Here is a 23,492-nt window from a genome sequence, read left to right on the forward strand (position 1 = left end):
CATTTTACAAAATGTTGCTGTGTTTAATGCACTTGTGTTTTTAAGTAACTAGGAACAGATCAAGGGACACTAAAATCTAATGAATTAAAATACTCTAATAACTTATTGTAAAACAACAAAATTTAGGTAGCATGACTAGTTCTTTTAAGTACATGTTTATTTCCCATGACTTCATTTTAATTTAATTGCTTTCTGTGGCTTTATTATTAGATATTTCCAATTCAATTATAGCAGTGAAGTAAAAAAAATTTAACTTTTACTAAAGATCATCTCACCTTGTCCACTCCTGCACTTAAAATGAAGTTTCCTTTCTTGTTCCATTTTAACGCAAATATAGGACCTTTATGTTGCCCTAAGGTGCTGGCAAGATTACCTGAAAATTTATATTGATATGAATACATTAAAAAAAATTAAAGTCATAATGAAGAAAACTTATTGGAAATTAAAAGCATTTCACTCACCATCTTTAGTCCATATCCTTGCAAACCCATCATAGGACCCAGTTGCTAGAAGTGTACCTTCACTCTGCCAGTAAAAACATTATCATCATTTTTACTGTACAACTCAAAGCACAAAGCAAACTGCAGGCAGAAGGCTTCTGCATGAGATTTGCGAAATTTATTCAATAGACCACAATTTACAAAAAAGAAGCCCCTGAAATACAACACATGAAGTTATGACATAACTCAAAAATACAAATATTTCAGGAGCCATAACAGAAGATGTATAGTCACTGTTACTTAAACTTTGACTACGCACAATTTTCTCAGAGGATTTTGAACACTGTAACTTCTACTCACATTCCAGTCCAGCGATGTCACGTCTTTGTTGCTTGGTACATCCTGCCCTCCTTCTCGTATACAGTGTCGAAGTACCAGTTGCGTAGAGCCACTTGTGCTGTTTTCACTGAGGTTCCATATYCGTGCTGTTGAATCTCCAGATCTACAAAATAATTATAAGAAAATAAACCCTCCATTAATTTCTTCCAAAAAAGGTCCTCCCCTTCAGAACAGGAAAAGTTGTATTATCTGATGCAGACAGCAGTGAGGCAGGCTGTATTTTGATTTATCATCATAAGCATACAAAGTGTGTCAGCAAACGTTAGTATTACATACTAAAGGACATGCATTTTCCCTGATGCCTGTGTTTATACACGTGAAGGAGATTGTTTTTCTTTCTTTACTTACATATTTTTTTCTAGATTTTTAAAAGTATKTCCCCCTTCATCAAAAGGCATTCGTGTGCCAAAGAGAAAATAAAAATTTGAAGAAAAAAACTGGAAATATTATAAGCAGGAGGTAGCACACCCTGTTGGCAAAACACAGCCAACTGGAGGTAGTGATAAATGCACCGTTTTGGTTAACGCACATACCCTGAGGCCAAGAGGTCGCTAACGGGATTCCAGGCACAGATGAACACTTCAGATTCATGGCCACGCAGCACCACTGCTTTGTTGGGAGGGATTTCAACATCTCCATCTACTTCCATCATATCTGTGTGATTATCTGCATTATGGGAAACAACAGTAGAGAGAAGGGGATTTTAATATTTTGGGATAGTACTTTTTAGCTATTGTATGATTAACATTCTTTTTGAATGAGCACAATAGCTAATTCGCAGTGTCCTTGGACCAAAATTTTTACAAAAATCTTATGTTCCTTTATTTAAGTTCCAATTTATTAAGTATTATAAACAGAAAGGATTTTAAAAATGTGAGAAACTTTCCTTCTAAACCTTTGCATCCAAACAGACTTCTGAACTTTCAAAATTGAGACCAAAACTTCATTTTYGCTAGGTTAAAAAATACACAGCGACTTTAAAAGTACTCCCAATTTGTCAGACATTATAYTACACAGAATAATATGCTCTTTGTCTATCTTTAAAAATACATTAATGAGATATTAATTTTCAAAAYCTATCTTTTAAGCGATAACAATCAAACACGTATTAAATCTACATGTCAGACACTTCATTTACCAAAATGGTTTTAATTAATATAACAACATTTGGTGGWACGGTAAACTGGTAACAGAGCTTTTTTAACTGTATTGGCAATTACAGTGAAGTTGTGGAAACAGAGAGCTTTTTGTGTGGAAGTACTGTTGAATCCATATTGTTTTGTAAAATACACTGGGGTAATTCATCTGATAGAACAGTYTTCCTGCCAGCTACCATCAATCATTTTTGTACTATTAAAAACAAATTTACACAAAAAATAAACACAGAARAATATTAACAGTTTACCTGCTCCCTATTTATTCATTAAAAAAATCACACCTATTGCTTAATTTAAAATTAAGAGTTTCTGTCACTGTTTGTGTATGTGARAAAAACAGAAAAGGTTATTAGAACACGCATATTTTTAAGCGTACCACATAAAACACTGTCTCACTTAGAAKCAAAGCCAGTATAATTTGGTGTACCAGCCAGCAGGGGTTGCTGGTATATCACGTTTAACAGTAACTGAGATCTGAAGCTTTAGGTTACTCCACTCAGCTCACAGTTAACAAGGAAATACTCATTTGAGATTTTTAAATGTAAGCATCGAAGTATAGAGCTTCTTTGTTTATACCAAAGATTATATTTCCAATGTTATTTATTATAAATAATAAAAAAAAACAGTAAAATCCAYCTGCAAAATGTAAAACTTGCATACAGCTTGATATGAATATTCTCTCAGAAATCCCTTTACTCCAGATATATTTGTTCTCTTCTGTAATTCTCAATCTAGAATATGTCATTCAGCTTCCAGAATATTTGCAAAATCTAATTTTAATGTCTTACACAAACCTTTCTTCCTATTACAAGCCTGATTTTAAGTTACGTTCATTTGATCAGTGATGACGAATAAAACTCCTTTGTTTGACACAACTAAATGGTACAGTTCAATAAACCAATGAACAAACAAAATCTACAAGCAGTTGCATCAAGTAAATCAGAATAACAAATGATGAAAACTGGTATCAATAAAGGAAATGAATGACACAGGATTTGTCTCGGCATCCAGGACCTTCCTAGCACGAAAAGAAAAACTATACACCCAAGAACTGGTACAGACCAGAGAACTGGTCACAAGATTTGCTGGCCTGGCTGAACCTGTGTCAAAAGTTGCATTAGCTGCAGCACCATAAGCAATACTCAGTTTTAAGCAGAATTAGCAGACTCCTCTCAGGGTTTTATAAAAACCTTCATATGACAGGAAAAGAGCAGAACCGGGAGCAAGACTCTGGTGAATGGTATATTGTGAATTACTGAATTCAGGAGTTCACCTCTATCTGTCCTACAATTCCAAATATCAAACCAGAAACCAGGGACACTGAAGGTGAAACACTATCTGCAAGAGCATCATTTACAAAGCTGGTATTCCCGCCAAGTCGAAGGGTTGCAAATACCTACGTATATTTATCTCATTGTCCGTGAGCTATTATTAAGGCCTATTAACAGCCTCCACAATAAACAACAAGGGAGTGACAACACCTAGGTAAAGTTTATTTCTGTCTCAACTTACTTGCTATAGTATGTGCTCCATTCTCTTCTCCATTTGCAGTATTTTCTCCATTTTTTGCTGATCCCTGTTGGTTAGTTGCAGCTGCAGCTGCAGCAGCTGCTGCCTGCTGTTGTGCAAGTTTATCTCTGTAGGCTTGTTGTCTTGTCTGTACCACATCAGGCATTACTGCATCTATCAGTGAGAGAGACTCTATCGGCCTACCATCAAACAAGGTACCATCCTAATTTACAGTGGAAGGAAAAAACAGAAAAGACAACACCAAATATGAGTTAACATTATAGGCAAAAATTTAAAGAAAAACTAAAGCTTTTATTTAACACAGTAAAAAGGCAACAGTTTACAAATGGTGCTGGAAGTAATACCCTGAACATCTCATCATTTTTGTGGTTAGGACTGGAATTTTAGTCTAAAGTTAAGTGGCCATCATAAATATGTTAAAAAGCCATTGCAGACCTCTGGCAGAGGTTCTGGGATCAAAAGTTATATGCTTTGCATTTGCAAAATTGTTTGCTAAAGCAAAAAATTCTGTAAGCTATCTATGAATATGATTTCAAACATGAGTGGCTGCAACAAAATCTAATGGTTTGTTTGAAGAGCTGCAAACATTGCAAGTCGGGTCACTGGCTTGTGAAGTTATTCTATCTTATTAAACTAATACTTTCCATAAACACATTATCTGGAAAGTTGACTAGTTTTCTTTCTTTTTTTAAACAGTGCTGGCATGCTTTCAAATAACAAAGAATTTTATCCTGAAATGGACAAGACCCAGTTAAAAATATCCTTATACATATGCTAGGGCTTTGTAAGGATCTATTTTGGGGATCTAGAAGGATTCCTTGTGATAAATATAGGGTCTCCTTCTTCTACTCCAGTAAATTGCTTTATTTTTCTGAGGCTTCCTAAGGGAAAGGATTTGCTTCACCAGGACTGAGAAAACTACATATCATCAGAAGACACAAAGGAGACTGGAAAGACAGTAGAATTAGTGAAAAATCTGTTTTCTCTTGTAACATTACTGACATATACAAAGGGTGCTAACCTTCCGGACATAAATGTGAATGGAAATCGAGSGTATCTGCAGTATCAGCCAGTAAGACGCATAACTTTCTGTACTGATGAAAAAATGATTTAAAAATCAAGTTTAACAGATCCTGCTCGAGATGAATTAGCCAGTAAAGGCAAAAGGCAAACTAGTATGTATCTTCATCCTTCCTGCCTCAAACTGAGCCCCCTCCTCTACTGGGGATTCCTTGCCTTCTTTGGGTTCTCATTATTTCATTACAAAGACACGTCACCTAAAGTAGAGCAGCACAGCTCGCTCCCCACCTCACTAGTGTAACTCTACAGAAACAAATTAAGAGGTTGTTTGTCTCAACTGTTATTTTATTGCACTTTTCTGGATTTACTACAACATTATAGTAGGGTAAAAACTCTACAGACAACGGACCTTTAAGCAATGAGCCAGAACACCATGCCTGGTGTTGTGTGGCTGCACTGGGCAGAACCCCTACCCAGTTATGTCACTCCATTCTGGTTCCACCACTGGAGTCATGGTGAACACCAGCAGTAAGGAATCTGAAGTAAAAGTAAATAAATAGGATACAAGAAAGTTAAGAAAAAGCACTAACATTCAAACTTACTGCAAGCAAGGACGTAATGCTCCTACAGGCAAAACCTCCTTACCTCATTAATACTGACTTCTGCCTCTACATACTGCAGACCTTTCTGGATGATGGAAATCAAAGCAGCTGGTGGCACCAGAGCACCGTTTATATTAGACTGGCTGATATGGCTCTCTATACCAAAGGTAAATGCTGAATGGGAAAACCCTGAAGACAAGGCAAAAACATCAGAATTGATGGATAGTAAACAATGCTGTTTGTCAYGCTACTGTAAAATATTCTGTTTACAGATTTAACTTAATATAACATTATAGCAAGCTTATGAACTAGGAAAAAACTCATCCAAATGCTTCTGAGCAGTCAATCAGATTTATTTCCTCTTACGTGTTTCTAATTTAAATGGAAAAAAAGAAAAAACCTAAACTTTACATGTAAACACAGCAATTATTAATTATAGTGTTACTACTGATAAAACACTTGTGTGAATACATATAAAACATACAATATGCAATAATACATATTAAATATGCAGTAATACATATTATTTTATATATATTTAGATTTTTAAAATATATTTATCTATCTTCAAGATTCACATGCTATTTTCCTGTTCTCACTCATTTATTACTCATGAAAAACGAAATGAATTAACTTCATGGTACATTGCTGTCATAGCTGTGTATGCTTTGGCAATTAGAAGTAGATCAGTATTAATTACTCCATACAAAGTGGAAAGCATGTAATAGTGCAACACTGGTAGTTGCTTGCTATGTATTTGACTGCCCTAAAAAGGCAAATTTTACCTAGAGAAAAATAATTGTTTCAGCAAAATAAGATTACTCTCATAGAAACATCATTGGTTACTGACAACTGAGTTGAAATATAAACATGAAAATCACTTCTTCTAACCCTAGGAATTGTCAACAATATTATTCTCTAAAACTAGAAGTCTGTTCTGCGCCAATATAATAAATAAATACATTTGAAGATGATCCTTTTTCATTATCAAAATGGTGGAACCTGTTCTCAGGTCATTGATACTGGCAATACTCTACGATAAAATTTGAAGAGCAGATGGAATCTGAGAAAACCTGTTAAACTAGTTGCCTGGATCACAGAATTGCCCTGAGCCTCTAAAATGGTTGTTTCGTTTACCCCCAATCCTAAAATTCTCAGATTATTTTCTTCAAATAAACCTAGTAGTTTGAATGGCTACTGAGCAAGAGCCAATTTAACCAACTTGGGTAAAAGATTCTTATTCCATTGAATTTTTTCAAAAGTGTGCTTAACCTGAGATATTGCAGTCAAACACATTTTCCAGAAGTCTGAAGCTACTCATCAGCAACCACTAAACAAAACTAAAAATCAGTAGATGTTGAAAGAGCAAGGTAACATACATACATTTTAAAGCCAATCCTATACACTGTTACCTGAAGACCTGTTTAGTTTTTCTTTAATATGCAGACTACTTTAAGGTATTGCTAAGATGGCATTCCCCCTTGCRAGTTGACAATCATTTGTTCATACACTGGGATATGCCCTGATTTTCAGCCATACTGGCTTCTGGAAGTTTTTAAAATAGGCTGTCTAAAGGAGTATTAAAATATTCCTGTATTCTACATGACAGGAAAATAGCTGCTTTTTCTGACATTATTCAGCTGTCTTTTGTTCTTCCTACCAAGCAGCAGGAGACTTCTCCTAGCTTTAAACTGAAGAACTAAAACCTCCAAGAAAGCATCCTGCAAAGAGATTTTTAAGAACCCAAGAGTCATTCCTGAAAAAAAAAAAAAAATCTGTTTATCTGTATTTAGACTCAAATGATATGAGTCATATGGTCTCAGCTGCCATTTCTTCCTCTGAAAAACAGCAAAAGCTGCAGTTCTACAGTCAGATTCAGCCGAGGAATTTTATCATGCAAGAGCAGCTCACAGGACCATCATCCTCAGTATTTCAAGAAAGAGGAGGAAATAATGGTGTTTCTGGCAGTCATCAGTTTTCTTCCCAGTAGCCCCAAAGGACAGAGTACAAAGTGTCATTGCCATCCAGCAGATAAAAACATTCTCCAAACAAAAGCTTTTCTACCAATTGAGTAAGTCCTCATTTGGTTGACTGCCATCTAAAAATTCCACATGACTAAAACTGATTGATTTTCAGAAGRTAACTTGGTAGGAATTCACTCCTCGTTGAGAAGAAACACCAAGAAATAGTTCAGACAGAAGCACACACCTACTGGCAAAATAATAAAATGAGTTTTCATTTGGTAAAGCCAGCCAGTTGCAGATGATTACCAAATAAATTATGCATTAATAACCAGAACGGAAAAACTCACCTGACTCTTGTAAGTATCTATATACCAAGAAGTTAACCTCATCACTGCTTATACTCATCTTTATTCCCAGTTAAACCATGAGGTCACAACAAAGGACACAACCCTGCAAATGAAAAAGTCGGTCGATTAAACATTTTCAGCAACTAATATATGTTTCTCAACAAATGCTGTATTTATAAAGTAAGTGACTTCTCAGTAGCATTGACAATCATTTTATTTTATAATGCAAATAAGTCTACCATAACCTTTAAAGTGTGTCACTTGCCTCACAACACCACAAAGGTGAGTAAGTTAAATATCAAAGGGCCTCATTTCCCATATAAGTAAATAAATAAATAMAATCAAAGGAGTTTCACTTCACCTACATTATTACTATGTAATATATACTTCAAAATTTGGATTTCTCTGTTTGGATAACAAAGAGCACTTGTCTTCACTTTTGTATCCGGGCAATTTCTTACTCTCTCTTTTTAATAAACTTCAAATTTTCAGGCACTCATGATCTAGTAAAAAGGTGCAAGATGGGCTGAAACACTATCTGTTCAAGGAAATCCCAACTATTTCCCCTAAAAATTATAGGGTATCTTGGTCATATGCTTTCCAAAAGAATTCATAAAATTAGTGACAGTATTTAATGAGAGTATTTTTATTAATTTTTCTCTATGTTTTTAATCAATGTTTTTAAAATATAGATGGGTATTTAATTTCCCTTTTATTTTATTAGCGATAAATATTTAGCAAGACAAATAATACATCTCTTTCTATATATATATTTTTAATGATAATGTTTAAAATGTGAAGCAATAAGAGGATTTAAACCCCAAAGATGAATGGAAAGAACAAAGTATTCTATTTTTATCTGATTTTAAGCCTTATTTGTGTGAACTTTCTCTGAATATTTGAAAACTAAATTCCTGGCCTTTTTTGTAACATCAAGTAAACAAGTAAAAGCAACAACTTCCAGAACACAAATACAATCCATTTCCTATCTGCAGTATTGGCTGGCCCTGTTCATCAGTAGATCTTCAAGCTTTTTATCCAGTTGCCACCATCATTATCTTCTACAAAAATGAAATCAAAGCAGCTAAATCATTTTCCTAAGATTATCAGGAAAAGTTTGACCTGGATACTGTGTGAAAAAGGGATTGGGGAACGGATTCCCTTGTATTGTTCAAAACGGAAAGTCTGTGCTGCGACTCCTCCGCTAACGGGCTGTACGGTCGGGACATTTGCTACCTGCGCCGCAAGGGGGAAAAGCAACGACTGCAGCAGTAAGCAACAAAAACCAAGAAGGGCATTAGAAGCCTGCCAAATAGTAGCRTATATATTTTATATGTTCTTTCCAGGCTTTTTTACCTAGCAAGACTTCGTAAGGAAACACGACGAAGCCACGTCAGGGTTAGGAAACGCACGCGGGAACGGGCGATGGACAGAGTCCGAGMGCGGCTCAGGGTGGAAACGCCTACGCGCTGCTGGGACGCGGGACGGCGAGAGCCGGGCTCGTCCTGCGCGGGAAGCGGGATGACCCGCTCATTCGTAGCCCCACTAGTGCTTGATGCACAAGGTGTACCTCTCAGGTTACAATGTAATTTTAGAGATTATTTATTGAGTGGTGTGGAATGAATGCCATTTCCGACTGTTTCATGCATTAGCAACCAAACCTAATWCTACTCATCGGTCCCGACACTGATTTTATTCAGGTACGTTTTGTTGCCAAGCCTGGTGCAAATCGTATCTACATTTAAAATTGATAGTTGCAGAGAAGCTCCACYGGAACTATATTCTCCTTAAGAAAAGGGTAACTAAATTCAAAAAGGCTGACACAGAAGGTTTTTTACATTACACACACGCAGAAATTGTAACACTTGTTTCATCGATTTATTAYGGATTTTAAAATCTCCCTGCGCTATCGAAAAAGAGAAGGTAGAAACCAGACACGAGTGCTATTTGCTGCAGAAAGGATCTGTATTACTCATATAGAGAGGACTCCCCACTCAAAGCGCATTTTATGGTGTTTCAACAAGTTTACCTGCCACGTGTTACTGAGCCGGATAACTAACAACGAAAACTAATATTTTACTTGTCTGTCAAAAGTGCTATTCACCCTGCCCAAGTCAAATGAGCAAAATGTTTCAAGGCTGGTTCAAAATGTTTTCAGCAAAATGCAAGTTAAGGCAAAGACAAGTATTGACATTTAGCTCATGAAAAAAAAAGCTTTCCCTCCTAGCTGTCGAAAGGTGGCAGTCTAACACTGACTTTGAACAGTAACAACTTGAAAAATGCAAAAAAATGTTAAATAAACACACAACTTGCCTGACGAGGACATGCAAAAGTTTCYAGTTTCTTACCAAGATACTACTTTATCCTTTTTTTTTTTTTTTTAAGTGTATATTAAATCTTGTGCAAGCTCCTTTCTGCAGTAACCCTTCATCACAAGACCTCGGCACAGTCACGCCACCAGCGCGCAAGGAAACAACCGTCCGGCACAGAGGAGGGAAATGAGGAACTCTAAAGAGACCAAGTCAACCCCRACAACGCTCCGTCCCTTCCTGAAACCACACACCCAAATTAGACAGAAAACGCACAGGCAGGGTACCCAGGAGGGGATACAATAATTATTTTCCCTTTGGCAAATTCCTAATCAAGACAGGGCCGGGTTCTGGCTGCCAGGCTCGCGCTGCCCGCCGTCGCAAGGCAGCTAGCTGCAAGGCTGGYGCAGGGAGGCAGCCCAGGAGAGGGGTCTGCAGCGCGTCCACCTCCAGGCACGGGGGCAGATTTTGGCGCAAGTGGTCCCCAAAACAGCACTAACAGGCAATTTCTACGAGCCCCAAGGCAGGCCGTAGGCGGCACAGGGGAGCGCAGGGCTCCTCGGGCCCCCGAGGCGTGGGGCCACCCGGCAAAAACAGAGGTGCGGAGGGCGCGGGGGACGGCGAGGCAAGAGGAGCAGGGCCAACCACCGCCTCGAAAGCAGCCCGCCACGTTGTTCCAAGCACCGGACACACACAGCCGCCCCCTTGCTTTACACTGAACTTTCTAAGGAGGTCTGCCAAAGAAAAACAGTAAACCAGCTAACCTACCAACAGCGCGAACTCCGTCCGCCCCAGTGCCGCGGCAAGGCCCCAGGGTTGGTTTGCAAGGCGACAGGGAAGAAGTTTGGAAGGTGTCGTCAACTTAAATGGAAACAGAAATACGGACAGAGGAGGAAAGACCAAACCGAACGAGAAGAAAATTACCGGTGAAAAAATAAGTCGGTCCTCTGCACGTGTGCGCGCCCAGGGGTGTACACACACTCCACATATTCACAACTCTGCTTTATTAACGTTGCTTTACTTCATTTCCCCAAGATCCTCTATTCCCATCTGCAACTGACTGCTTAGTTTGGGCACTTAACAGGACAATAATATTGTGCTTTATTTTAGATACAGCAATTAAATAGCGGAAAAAAATAAAAATCCAAGACTAATTGGAATTGACAAAAAGTTCCCAGCAGTCTTACATTTCTAGTCTAATTTGCAAAGTGCCTACCAAAAATACTTTAAAATGTTTACAATCGTGTATTACAAATACAGGCTGATAATGTAACCAGATACTTAAGAATACATAAATATACAGTCTATATATCAAAAAAATATTTATAAAACTAGATATATATGTATTTTATGGCCCTCCTCCAAAATTCCAAGTTTTGTCCTGAAAGCTTTATGTAGATTTACAGGAAACGCAGAAAAGCAGGGAGCATCCACACTACTGTTTCTGCTCAAAGGGCATTTCTGAAGGCTATCAGCTTGCCCCTGCTCTTGGCATGAGTCTCAGAGCGCTACCAGCATGCAAGAATTAGAGTCCTCATAGGCAAGACTAAACCAGGAACTGCTCACAGACATTCACTCCATGAGATCAGACTAGAAATAATCCGAAGTGAACTCCCTGAAAACATGCACCAGCATGCACAGAGCATCCTGAGCACAGGCTGCTTTACTCTGCGGGTCTGTTCCTAGTGCATCTCAGTAATGCAAACAGAGGCACAGCCGAAAGCTCAAACATTATCCCCAAAGCCCCATTTAAAAAGGCAACAAAAGACAAAATTTTCCAGAATGACTCTAATATTTCTAAATTCTAGCCCAGAGCAAATCATTTTTTTTTTCCTATAACAATTCCACATTCTTCCTCAAATTTACTCCAACTTTATGAGAGGTAGGATTGTAGCTGTCTCACCTCTGGCTAGTATTTTTTTTAAACTGGAGTGATAAAATCTGTGCTAGTCATTTGGTACAACAAGATAAAGTCAAGATAGCAGAAGTGTCACAGGATCAGTATCTACTACTAAAAACTAAGTCCACTTCAGAATACCTGTTCTTAGGCTCCTACTCCACGCGCTTCCCTGCCATGTCTGGAAATGCCAGTGTGCCAACAAAACTGGATTACAGTGTGGGTGACCCATTACATAAAGAGGAAACAGCCTTGCGTGAAAAAGAAAAATGAACACATGTAGCAAACCTTGCTCTCCTTTCATAATCCCAAACCACTGGGCCGCAAACACTGGTAATCTGTCAGATCCCCTTCTTGGGGGGTGAGTCTAAGGTTTACGATAGCTCTGCTGACTTAGAGTCAGTATGGCATCAAGATATCCCAGGAGTACCTGATACAAGAAATGTTACTCTTTTCATAACTTAATACCTTTTATACAACAAAGTACACCACAGCTCAATCATTTTTAATGTCCCCATAGAAAGTCCCTAAACTCCTCAAATTTACCAGTCGTAAAACACATCAGCCATAAAAGTCACAGTCTGATACACATGTTGAGCTCAAGATCTTGTCAAAAAACGTATCGGTAACAGACCAAAGCACTCCTGCGCTTTTAACAAATTGACCCACTCATTCAAATTCTGAACCAATGTCTGAGAAGAAACGAAAAAGCCATTAAACTATTTATTCAAAGGATATTAGGTTTCTTATCCCAGGGTCAGCACATCAATTTTGGCTTAGCCTCCATTTAGCAAACATAGCATTCTACTTTTCCATCACGAGAGTACTTAGAGTAACTTAGAAACACCAGTATGCATCATCTTAGTTTTCCTCCAGAAGTCAAGTTTTCCAAACGATTCCCTGTCCTTCCTCTGGAGGACTACTCACATTCTTTCATATTTTGGGTAAAATTAGAAGTAACATTGGATGTTACTTGTTACGGTGCTGTCAAGTTCTGCTATCGTTAACGCTGGACTTGTAGACTGATGGGTACCCAACACTGCAAATCTGACTGCATTTCTAACAAATCATCATTCCACTATGCATGTTTACGCTAACTTTGTATTTCTACTCCAGGTTCATGCCAAATGCCAGATGCTGCCTGATATAGTTCATGGCCTTTTTTGAACAAACTTGAATAGGCAGAGAAAATTTATACTCCAGATTAGCACTTCACATCTCTTAATCACAGTTTTAGAACATGCAATAGATTTAGTATAGTTATATTTACCATATCATCAAACCACAGCCTAAGCAATCGACGGTTCTGCAGTTTTAGGTGGGCTCTAGCACATCATAATTAGGTAGGACAACAAAAGCTTGGCAGGCTGTTGTTAACAGCAGTTCTCCAAAATATACCGATCAGTTTAGTTTGATACCAGATACGATACACTAAAGAGAATACTCAATGCTGTGGGTAGCTCTGAAAAAAGTTTAATGTTCAGCTGTAAACAGACAGCTGCATTTATCCATGGAAAACAGAAGCCTGGCTACAAAAATAATAAATCTTGTACAACAAAAATACTGTCACAAATCCATTTATTTTTTCCTTCTTTGCAAGAAACTGTGGGCACGTGGGCACGCAGAGCGACATCACTTTTTATTGCTGTTTACAAATCTTACAGTTTCCATGATCATGAGAGTTATTAAAAAAAAAACCAAAAAAATGCCCCAAGCCTCAACCAACCTAGAAACTTCTAGTCTTTCAGTTAAACAAAAAAACCTGAAGGTATGTACATGTCCTTTGGAGGGTCTTGTAGGACTTCACTCAGATACCAAACTCACCTGGAGAGTAGCCTGTGGAACCGAAGCTTTAATCTGGGATTCCAAAAGATACCGTCTCTTCAGAGGTATTTTGGCTGCTATTCTACTAAACAAGAGTCTTCCAAGGAACCTTCCCCAAGTTATGGTGGGTCCACACCAAACATTTCCTACACTCAATAAGACTAATTCAAAGAAGTGTTAGGTACACCCCCCTACAAAGTATTTATAAAAGAAAACTTGTAAAAAAAATTGATGATTCTTATATTTTAAAGCATGCAGTATATGACCAATGTCATTTGTTCTTCTGCATATGAATTTATTGAAGACCAATTTCTATCAGAATGAAAATTAGCATCAAGGAGCCCTTATTAAGATTCTCCAACTATCTGACAAATCTGCAATATGGAATTGTTTCTTACCTTTTGAATCTAAAGGAAAACATTTTAAAATTAAGTGCAAAAGCTTTGTTGCAATATATTTCAAAATGAAAATTATCTCATTTTGTGAACTCTTTTGTTTCTAAATTCCTGTTATTGCAATGTCCTTTTTCGGTTTTAAAAACTCAGTAAGCTATGTCAAAAGTGAACTTGCATAAAAAATTATCTGTAATTTTACCTAATGAACCTTCTTACTGATTTCCCATATGATCAAGCTTTCCTACTTTTCCTTTCACAATTGAAAAAAAAAAAAAGAGAGAGAGAGATGCTTCTCACATTTTCATCTTTTAACTCTATTGCTTTGCCCTTACTTTTAATCTGTGGAATATACCTTCATTTCCAAATACAAAAGAGATTTTTTTTTCCTGATCTGAATTGTTTTCCTTAGCTCAGTCAGTAAGTATTTGTATTACGTACTTCAGCTTAGTGACCTAATTTATGGGAACAGTCTCCATCTCTTTGTGCCAATCTGAGTGTACACAGCATATAAGATGACAAAGCCAGTTTGAAATATTCTGAAGAAAAAGAATTACAACCCTGGAAGAAAAAAGCCCCACCCAAACCTTAGCTAAAAATAAGTTACTCTCATCTGAGCAGTCAGTCCTAAAAACACCAAAAAAAGCCTGAACAGTATTACAAAATAAGCTGCAGATGAAGCCTATTTGTTGGTTTTGCCTAGAGCAAAGTAGTATTTAATTACTGAACTACAAATCTCCTCCCCAAAGTCATATGCTGTGTGACCCAGGAGACTGGGATTCCGGATGCTATAGCAGAGACACAAGTGCCAGTGCATTCAGAATTACATTTCCAATACTATGGCAACAAAACTAGCAGTTCTCCTTTTTATAAAGGAAGAAAATAGAGTTTCCTGAAATTAGGATAGCTATAGGGTATCCTACAGTGATTCAACAACAACCAAAAAAAGATTGATCTCACTGTACAGCTTCTAATAAAGTAACTCATTTTAAACCATGTAAAATGTATATACTTCTATGAGTTGATTTCCATGTTTAGCTAAAGTCCTTCTAAACAAAAGCAGCACACAGCAAGTCTATGTACCAGTCAGCCAGTCCTAAGTGCAGATGTAGAAAATGCCTGTAGCATACGAAAAATTATATATTGCTTTTATTTCCAGATCTCTTTTTTCTTCTTGAATATACATCTCTTTGGTTATATAAGACCGAATATATATTGAAATTGGGCAGTATGATATATTCGTACAAATAATCATTAGTGACGTCTTTTGAAATAATTGTTCTGTATAATACAGAACAAATTACTCTGTTTGAAGCTAATTTAATGACAAAAATTTGCCTGTTAATTGGCTTGTTAAAAGTGAATCCAAAAAATAGTACATGGGTTTTCTTCAAAATTTCTGTAAGGCTTTCCTATCATTAAATTAAAAATGCTTTAATGACTTTGGATATGGATTGAAATAATTTATTCTGCGATAGGGGAATGACACTATAGACAATGTTCTCTGCAAAGACCGAGCAAAGTTCTGAAGTCTTTGTAGCTACCGTAAACATTATGAAAACGTTTCACATGTTACCATTTTATTGAACATCGGTATAATATTACATTTCACAATACTATTTAATTACATTATTTATTTATTGGATTTTTCATATTTTAAAAATATTTTCTTGGCAGTCGTATGTTGTAAATCTGTAGATTGCCGACTGAAATAGGTATGTATCTGGTACTGACACTGTAGGCAACGTTCTCTAGGTTCTCAAACTCTTTTCATTGTCACAATGCACCACAAAAAAGAAATGGTGTGAGGGGGAGATCTCTCCTTAGACTCATGTCAATATTTTAAAGAATTTTCAACTCTTTAGGTGAAAAGGAAAATAGGAATTTTTCTAAGCATAACTTTTGTGCATGATAACTGCAATCCTTTTAAAACAGAGGTAGTTGTGAAATAGCTTTCTTAAGGAACAAGTATGTTATTCCTTCAGAATTTAAAAGCCAAATCTGACTCCTCAAAACATGCATCCATATGCTAGTACAATCACAGGAAGAAAGTACTGTCTCTGTTTTGACTTTCTAATCCAAGCAACTTCCCCTCACTCTCTCCAAAAATCCCAAACCCAAACACCGTCACACTCTTGCAGAGGCAGCCAGAGAAGGGCTTTTGCACATGCAACTGCACGACTCAAGTCAACCAAGGCAGTCCAACGAGCACCAAATCAAAATTATCTAGAAGTAGTATTTCAAAAGTTAATCATAACCCTCTTTCAATACTTAAATCACTTTCATAGTACACCTGGAAATACAACCAAACACTAAGAAATTCTCCTCGATCAAACAGCTAGTTCTGGCCAGACAGCAAAGGAATTTTTCAGAAAGGAGTAGCACAGCTTGATGGGATGACCTTCAGGGTCAGACTGTGTTACCTACCTACAGACAAGCTGAGCAGCTGTCCATGAAAGCAGAACTGGAAACTTGGCATTTCTAAAAATGATGAGCTAGCTTCTGATTGATCTGCAGAATTAGCCATTTACCTGGGGACGTGGTATCAGTTTGGCCGGCACAGACTTCAAGAGATGACCTGCAAAACCCACCTTCTGGGCTCTATAATAAGCTATATCTACACTGTAACGGAGAGGAAAGCATCAGAAAAATGTCTGGCATTATTCCAGGGAAGTGAAAACTTTTCTGATGGAGGAGTCATCATGGGAACAGTGGTAACATCAAACAAGCTGCAGATCTTCCATTGTTAAGCTATTAGAAGCTTGTCCCCTTAGACATAGTTTCAATCCTTTAGGAATACCCAATTTAAATGAATTAAGACTTTGGCAATCAAATGTAAAGACCTTGTCTCAAGAAGAGTTTTAAAAACTGCTAAATTACTTTCCTGAATAAGGGCTGAGATAAAGACACACTAATATTCTCTGGATCTAGACACTGAATAGCAAGAGATTTCTAGCATCAAGTGCAAGTAAGATGAAAATTGAAAGCAGCATTGTCTGCTATGTTGATTAAGATCCAATGCAACGTAGTTATTAAGCATGCACCAGTTTCAAGCATGCAAATATGTGACTGCTAATGACCTGCGCTGTATTAAAGCCTTAGTGAAAAATTAATTATGGATGAATGTGGGAGCACACTCATTAATCCTCACTTGGATCAAATTGTGTAAAGAGTGTTAGAGAAAATAACTGTATGAGACTAGCTCTCAGACTGGTCAAAATGAGCACCACCAAGAGCTTGTGCTGAGACTAAGGGAAGGAAAATCCAAAAACGTCTTCTACTTGTGACAATGCATCAATGAAAATGAGCCCAAGTGCGACAGTTCAAACTTTTTGGTCAATAACATGTAGAAACTACACAGCTGAAGCTAAGAAACAAAATTAAAAATCCCCATACTGTGCTAAGTTTGTGCTCTCAGCTGATTTATTCTCGTTTTCACTGCTGGAAAACCCACTGAATAATATAGCCTGCAAGTCCGATCAGGAACATTCCATTTTTTCCAATATGTTGTTCCTGATGTTCCCACAATAGATCATTCAGAGCTCTACGGGCCTCTGTCAATTGATTTGAATGATATGGTCTCCTGCTGGTACATAAATGCAAAGGCAAAGCTGAGGGGGTTTATTTTCAAAACAGGAGACATTGATCCTGTGACAATGTTCCATTACTCTGACTTTATTTCTATTAGGGACAGTGATTACATCTACATCAATCGTTTGAGCTGATGGATATTAGCGCACTAACAGCGACACAGTTTTTCACTATGCTGCTGTTGCTGACCTGCATACTGATCAGTTAACAGAAAAGGCTCATCCTGAGCTTGAACTAATGTGACTTATTTTGTCGATGAAAAATTACTTGAATTTTAGCAGACTACTGTAATTAGCCAGTTTTCAACTGTTGATGGTTTTGGTTTGTTTGTTCTGGAAACCTTATTGTGGAACAGTGATTAGTGTCCATGTAGACTAGCACAGACTCTATTTGTTATGATTAACATATTTATATTGCTACCTGATGGTTTAAAAAGAAAAAAGCAGCATATGCAATAAGCAGTTCTTACAACTGTCTACAGAAAGATACCTTTGCCCTCCTGCAAGAGCAACCCTATCTTGACAAGTGATTTTTTTCATAAGGGTGCATGGAATCCTCTTACGCTTTCCAGTACCTTCACTCTTTTACAGCTTCTATGGGTTGTACTTGCTATCTTTTCTCATGCTGGTGATCCATTTTCTGGCTTCCATCTCTTGATCTGACATAAAATCTTGAGCCAGTGGTCCTGCATTTGCCCTGGGTTTCACCTCTTCATCTGTTCATTTTATTTGTCTTTTTTTAGCCTTATGCCCTCTGCAATACATACTGAGGGCTCTTCAGGACAAGGCCTTGTCCTTGTTTTCCTTGCCTCAGTGTGTTTATCACAGCGCGTTCCCTCATTCTTGATTAGGAAGTTTTTAAATGCTGCCATAACAACAACAGATTGGGATGATTTGAAGTGTACCTACACAGAATAACAAAGCACTGCAAATCTACCTGAGTTAGAGTAACTGCAGAAATGAGACTCAGCAGAGCCATTTCACAGGCACGGAGTAATGTGACGCATTTAGAGCCAACCTCGTACCTTCTCACAGCACTCCTCCACCACGCTTACATTTACTGTTCACATTAGCGTAAGTCGGGCCTTTCTCCGCTGAAGTCCATTGCATACTGTACACACAGGTTTTCATAATCAAAAGTAAAAACAAATAAACAAAGCAAAAAAACCCAGCAAAAGCAAAATCTTCCTGTATGATGGGTCAGCTCGCAAAGCTGAGCTTTTAGGAAATCCATGGCCCTTAGACTGCACAGCTATGACATCTGCTAGAGTCTAAATCTTGAAACATACTTGAAACAGGCCACCGTGCCACACGGTTTTGGCAGAGATGGAGTAGGGCTCTTGTTTGGGTTTACTTTGTTCTTTAAAGGCTGGCTTTTTAATTTTTATTGGGTTGATTATTTAATTATCCTAAATTCTTGCAATTCTTTGAGGCCTGGTCTTTTCCAGTGAGCAACCAAAGACAACCAAACACATTTATGGTTGTCTGGATAAACACAGACAGCTACCTGAATGTGACTTTACAGCCCAGGATCGACTCACTTGTTTGCTCTGCCCTTGGTGTATGAGCCTGAATGCTCTCCCCAGCTTTTTTTAACACCTACAAAGCTGATACCAAGTGCAGATTTTATTTTCACATAGACGTTAATAGACCAAAAATAATATTAACTGCACAGGTATTTCCTAGAATACCTGACAAAAAAGGAGGCTTTATACAAACACTTCTGGACTGACATACTCACAAGAGCATCTTTCTCAGTTGCTACATTACTTTAGAAAAACAGGTAACTTCTGCAATGAGGCTACAAACAGGCCAGGGTGCTCTGTTCACAGCAGTTGAGCTATTGTAAATGCAAACAAAACCAACTTGTTTCCCCATTACTAGGCCTAGTCATATATACCTATCCCACAAGAGAAGTGATTTTGGAATTATGTGCTTTGGAAGCATCTAGTTTGGAGATAACACACAATTTATCTGAAAGCTTTTCGCAAGCACACGAAAGCCACCAATTTTTCTGAGGCAGACGTTCTGCTGCGAGCTGAGTCCACTGCTTCTGGAAAAGGAAGGGTGAAAGAAAACCCTTGTGAAAGAACACCATAATGAGGTCAAAAAAAGAAAAGAAAAAGAAAACAACCTCATAGCACACAGAGAAGATCCTTCAATGACAATACATTGCAACCTCAACTCAGAAGAATATAAACTGTTAGCAATGGAAGGATATAAGCTTTAGCCTTAGAGATCGTTCATCGAGAGCTACCACACCAGAACCCGCTACTTACTGATGAGGCCAGATTTTCATTTATTTATTTATGACTGGAACGAAGAAAAAGCAAACAGTATCCCTCAGATAGTGAAAACAGAATGAATTCAGGATGCTGAGATCACCGTATGTTTTTAGAATGGCCTCTGACTATTTGTGGCAAGGCCAAATTATCCGTGAGTCACGGATTGATGGCAAACATGCCATCACAGTGATAGTAGAAATACACTATACTCCAGACATTTTTTCTACATTAACCCAGATATTAAACATGTTGAGAATATAACTTCAGTTGGAAAGTGGAATTTGGTATTGAAAATATGTGCCAGCATTCATCATCCTTAGTGTTCAAAGTTCTCTACAGCCATGAAACGTATCTGAAAGGCCGGAATAAATTAAATGTAAGCTGACAACTCCTTTTTAGCCCCAAGATGTTCACCAAAAAGAATGAAAGACATGTAACTCACAACTGACCGCAGTATTTTACATAAACAGAGAGTTTTAAGGAAAGCTTAAGAAAGCTGACCCTCAGATTAAAAATTCAACTCTATTTTCTTTCCTCAAGCATTTTCACATCTATCCCTGTTTACCAAAGTGGTCTTAAGTGAGCTAGTGGGAATATGCAGGTGAATAACCATTATGAGTGTAGGACCTTCACAAACACAAAAACATTTTGTAAAAACAAAAATAATAAATAGCATGTTTCTGCAATTGGCTATATGAATGCAAAAAAGCACAACTTGTGAATCTCAGTTATATATGATGTTTACTCCCACACTCCTCTACTATCCCTGCCTCATCAACCACTCCAGCGATACCACCCACAACCACACTTCCTTTTCATTACCAAATAAAACTCTTAACGAAACTGAATGCAACAACAGTATTAAAAAGGGTGCAGACCACAGTTCCAACACTGGCGTGAAGCCTTTAAAAGCTGTCTTACTTTTGTTTAAGAATAATCAAATTGCAGGATCTGGGCTTAAACGACAAAAAACTGTTAGCAATGCAAACAAGAGCAACAGGACAGTATGAGACTATCTTCATTCATACTTTTTTTTTTGTTAAATACTAATTAAGCAGGAAGAAATAATTAAATCTGCACATTCCTCTGAAAAAGGCGCTATACTAATTAAAGTAATTGCTCAAAATTTTTTTAGGTAAAGGAATGTTAAAGGGCAATAAAACCTTTTGTACAAACTTCACACCAATTTAACTTGAGGTAGACTTTAAAATAAAGGTAACATAACTTTTCCCGAAGCACCTGTATCACTTTGAAGGCTTATTAGAATTGTCACGTAATTAAAAATACATTATTTTTTGGCATTCGAAGATTCAAAGGTCTTTACATCCATTAAATTTAAACTAGGTATTGTGGTAAGAGTTTATTATCAATAATCTTAATACTCCCAAGGAGACTAGACACAGTAACACATGGACACTACCCACTGCAGCCACCTGAAAGAAAAACAGCACTCGGTTGTTACGCTGTGATACAGCATCATCGCTGAGAGGCATCTGGAAATGGCAGTCCAGAGGCAGGGTAAGGGCTGCTGGTCGTGCAGCCAGAGAGCTGCTTTTGGACATGACGGCTTCTTAGGATGCAAGACAGCAGTTTTCAGCCCTGGGTAAGGATTTATCAGCAAAGGCAAGGTCTCCATAGCAGCTTCATAACCACCACTCAGACGGAGCATGGCAGAGCTAAAGCTTCTTGAAGAGCACTAGCAGTGTATGGTAAAAGGCTGAAGTAGGAGGTTGAGAATTCCTGGGCCACCATCCTCTGCTCTCCCACCAAAGAGTCCCAAAGGCAACGAAATCACAGGCAAAGCAGACGTCACAGCTTCTGCTATGGGACAGGACACTGAAGTGCACAAGAAGTTGAGCTGCATGCAAGAGACCTTTGCAGGGACACAGTTAGCTACAACAAATGCCTCACCTTCTGCAGCAAGGGCCAGGTTGTTTTCCAAGCCTGCAAGTATCTCTTTCCTTAATTTATATCATTTTCAGGTTCTGCCACAATAATCAACTCTAATGCACACATTCAATCTCCACATCTCGACATCACACTCTGTATTGTCTCTCAAAGCAGTCTGTTTACACTAACTTTGACACAGTATATCTAGGTTTTCTACTGTGCATTTTGGCAGAGAACATCTCAAATCTATATTAGTTATACTTAAATTTCCATATGAATTAGTATCAGTCTAGCCCTTCAAAGTATAAATAAGTTATGAAAAACTTACTTGTGCCTCCTAAGCTTGTTCAGTCATTAATTCAATCTCCGCTCCCTGCCTTCACCACGTGCTTACTTTTTCCTCTAAATGAATCTATACCAAGGCTCTTTTTACACAATATTAAAATAGCATATATACTGAGATGATGTGCCCATAATATATAGAAAAGACATGCAATACATTCAAATGCCCAGATTCTTCATACCCTGCAATACATCCTTTTCTGCTGGGAGTTGTTCCAATATCTGAATCACCAAGAGCAGTTGTTTCTTTTACAAAATACCCAGCAAAAAAAACAAGCTTCTCTCCTTGTCCTTTCAAAGTGGAGTATTTTATCTGACTCAAATTATCCTAGACTAAGGATAATAGACGACTATGGATGAATGCCAAGTTCTGCTGTTTTATTGTTTTTTAAATCCAGAAATATATTTATACTACTATAAAGGAAAATTTCTCAGAGATCTCATGATCATATCTACCGTAACACAGCCCCAGATGGCCCCTACACTTTAAGTCACCTGTATCTGTAGAAGCAATTGCACCGTTGTTCTTAGAAAATTAGCAAGATTATTTCAAACTTTTTTTTAATTTGACACTGTAAAGAGGGTCTTTGACTAATAAAAGGAATCTGAACACACTTAAAGGTAATGAGTTTCAGCAAAATACTAACAGATGGTTTTATTAACAGATGTTTTCAAGAACTATTGTTACGTTTCTGTACAGCACACAGGACACGAAAAAAATCATGAAATCGTAGTAGTCTGCTGTACACAAAGTTTTTGTCCCCTGAGGGAAGCACCCTTCAAAGTAGCATATAAATGCTGGTGTGCGTGCCCATATACCTGCACACATACACACACGTACTTTCACAACTTAAACCTGGTGGCTTTCTACACTAGAAGCAGCAGAGGCTACTAGAGAAACTGTTCATAAAATGGATTAGAGGTCATAAAGGATCCTTCTTAGCAGAAATAAAACAAAGGACACTGCTGCTTCTTTCTGATCACTCAGGCCAACGTCAGACACTCGCTCTCATTTCTGAGACATTTTCAGATTAATCCCCTATGAAGCAAGCTATTCAAAACCTAAAGAAACATCACCTGCCTGATAAGAATTCCCCCTACACTAAAAAGCACTCTTAATTTAGAAATCTCCTCTAGCCACAGTTAGAAATAGGATCATAGTCCCATGCTTTGTGGAGGGAAAACATTTTTGCCTAGTAAAGCTAAACAGCAGCAGCGACAGAAATCCACCACGTCTTAGATCTGCAGGCTACTGCTGCACAGGCAGCTGCAGTGAAGACGTCTTCAGCCTGCCCCACAAGAGACCTCTGCTCCAGCTTTCACAGAATCACAGTAACTGCTTCCGCTGGTGCAGACTGAAGCCTCTCTGTCTCAAAGGCTGCCAAGTCAGGCAAGACAGCCTTCAAAAAATAAATAAAGAAAAAAACAACAACAAAACCCCCACACAAACGTGCACACACAAACCCTYCATGTCAGGTTATCTTACTTCAAAGCACAGCGATCA

General features: G+C 37.9%; 1 protein-coding gene across 7 annotated transcripts in view; it reads right to left on the bottom strand.

Annotated features, from left to right (window-relative positions):
• Positions 1-23,492, bottom strand: part of TBL1XR1 (TBL1X/Y related 1) — a 119,861-nt gene that overhangs the window by 14,157 nt on the left and 82,212 nt on the right. For 6 of the 7 annotated variants that reach the window (XM_085301195.1, XM_085301197.1, XM_085301199.1 and 3 more), the window contains 7 exons: positions 7,460-7,562; positions 5,192-5,337; positions 3,509-3,728; positions 1,373-1,505; positions 801-942; positions 462-525; positions 276-373 (listed from right to left, as the gene is read on the bottom strand). In XM_085301195.1, coding sequence (XP_085157321.1) covers positions 276-373; positions 462-525; positions 801-942; positions 1,373-1,505; positions 3,509-3,728; positions 5,192-5,337; positions 7,460-7,517 — 861 coding nt within the window. In that variant the 5' untranslated portion in view covers positions 7,518-7,562. Of the gene's footprint in view, positions 1-275; positions 374-461; positions 526-800; positions 943-1,372; positions 1,506-3,508; positions 3,729-4,955; positions 5,084-5,191; positions 5,338-7,459; positions 7,563-23,492 lie in introns of those variants that run through there. The other variant, XM_085301200.1, reaches the window with a different exon arrangement.

Source organism: Rhea americana, unplaced genomic scaffold, assembly GCF_003343005.1.
Source record: "Rhea americana isolate MKP2758 unplaced genomic scaffold, rheAme1 scaffold_174, whole genome shotgun sequence".
Taxonomy (NCBI): domain Eukaryota; kingdom Metazoa; phylum Chordata; class Aves; order Rheiformes; family Rheidae; genus Rhea; species Rhea americana.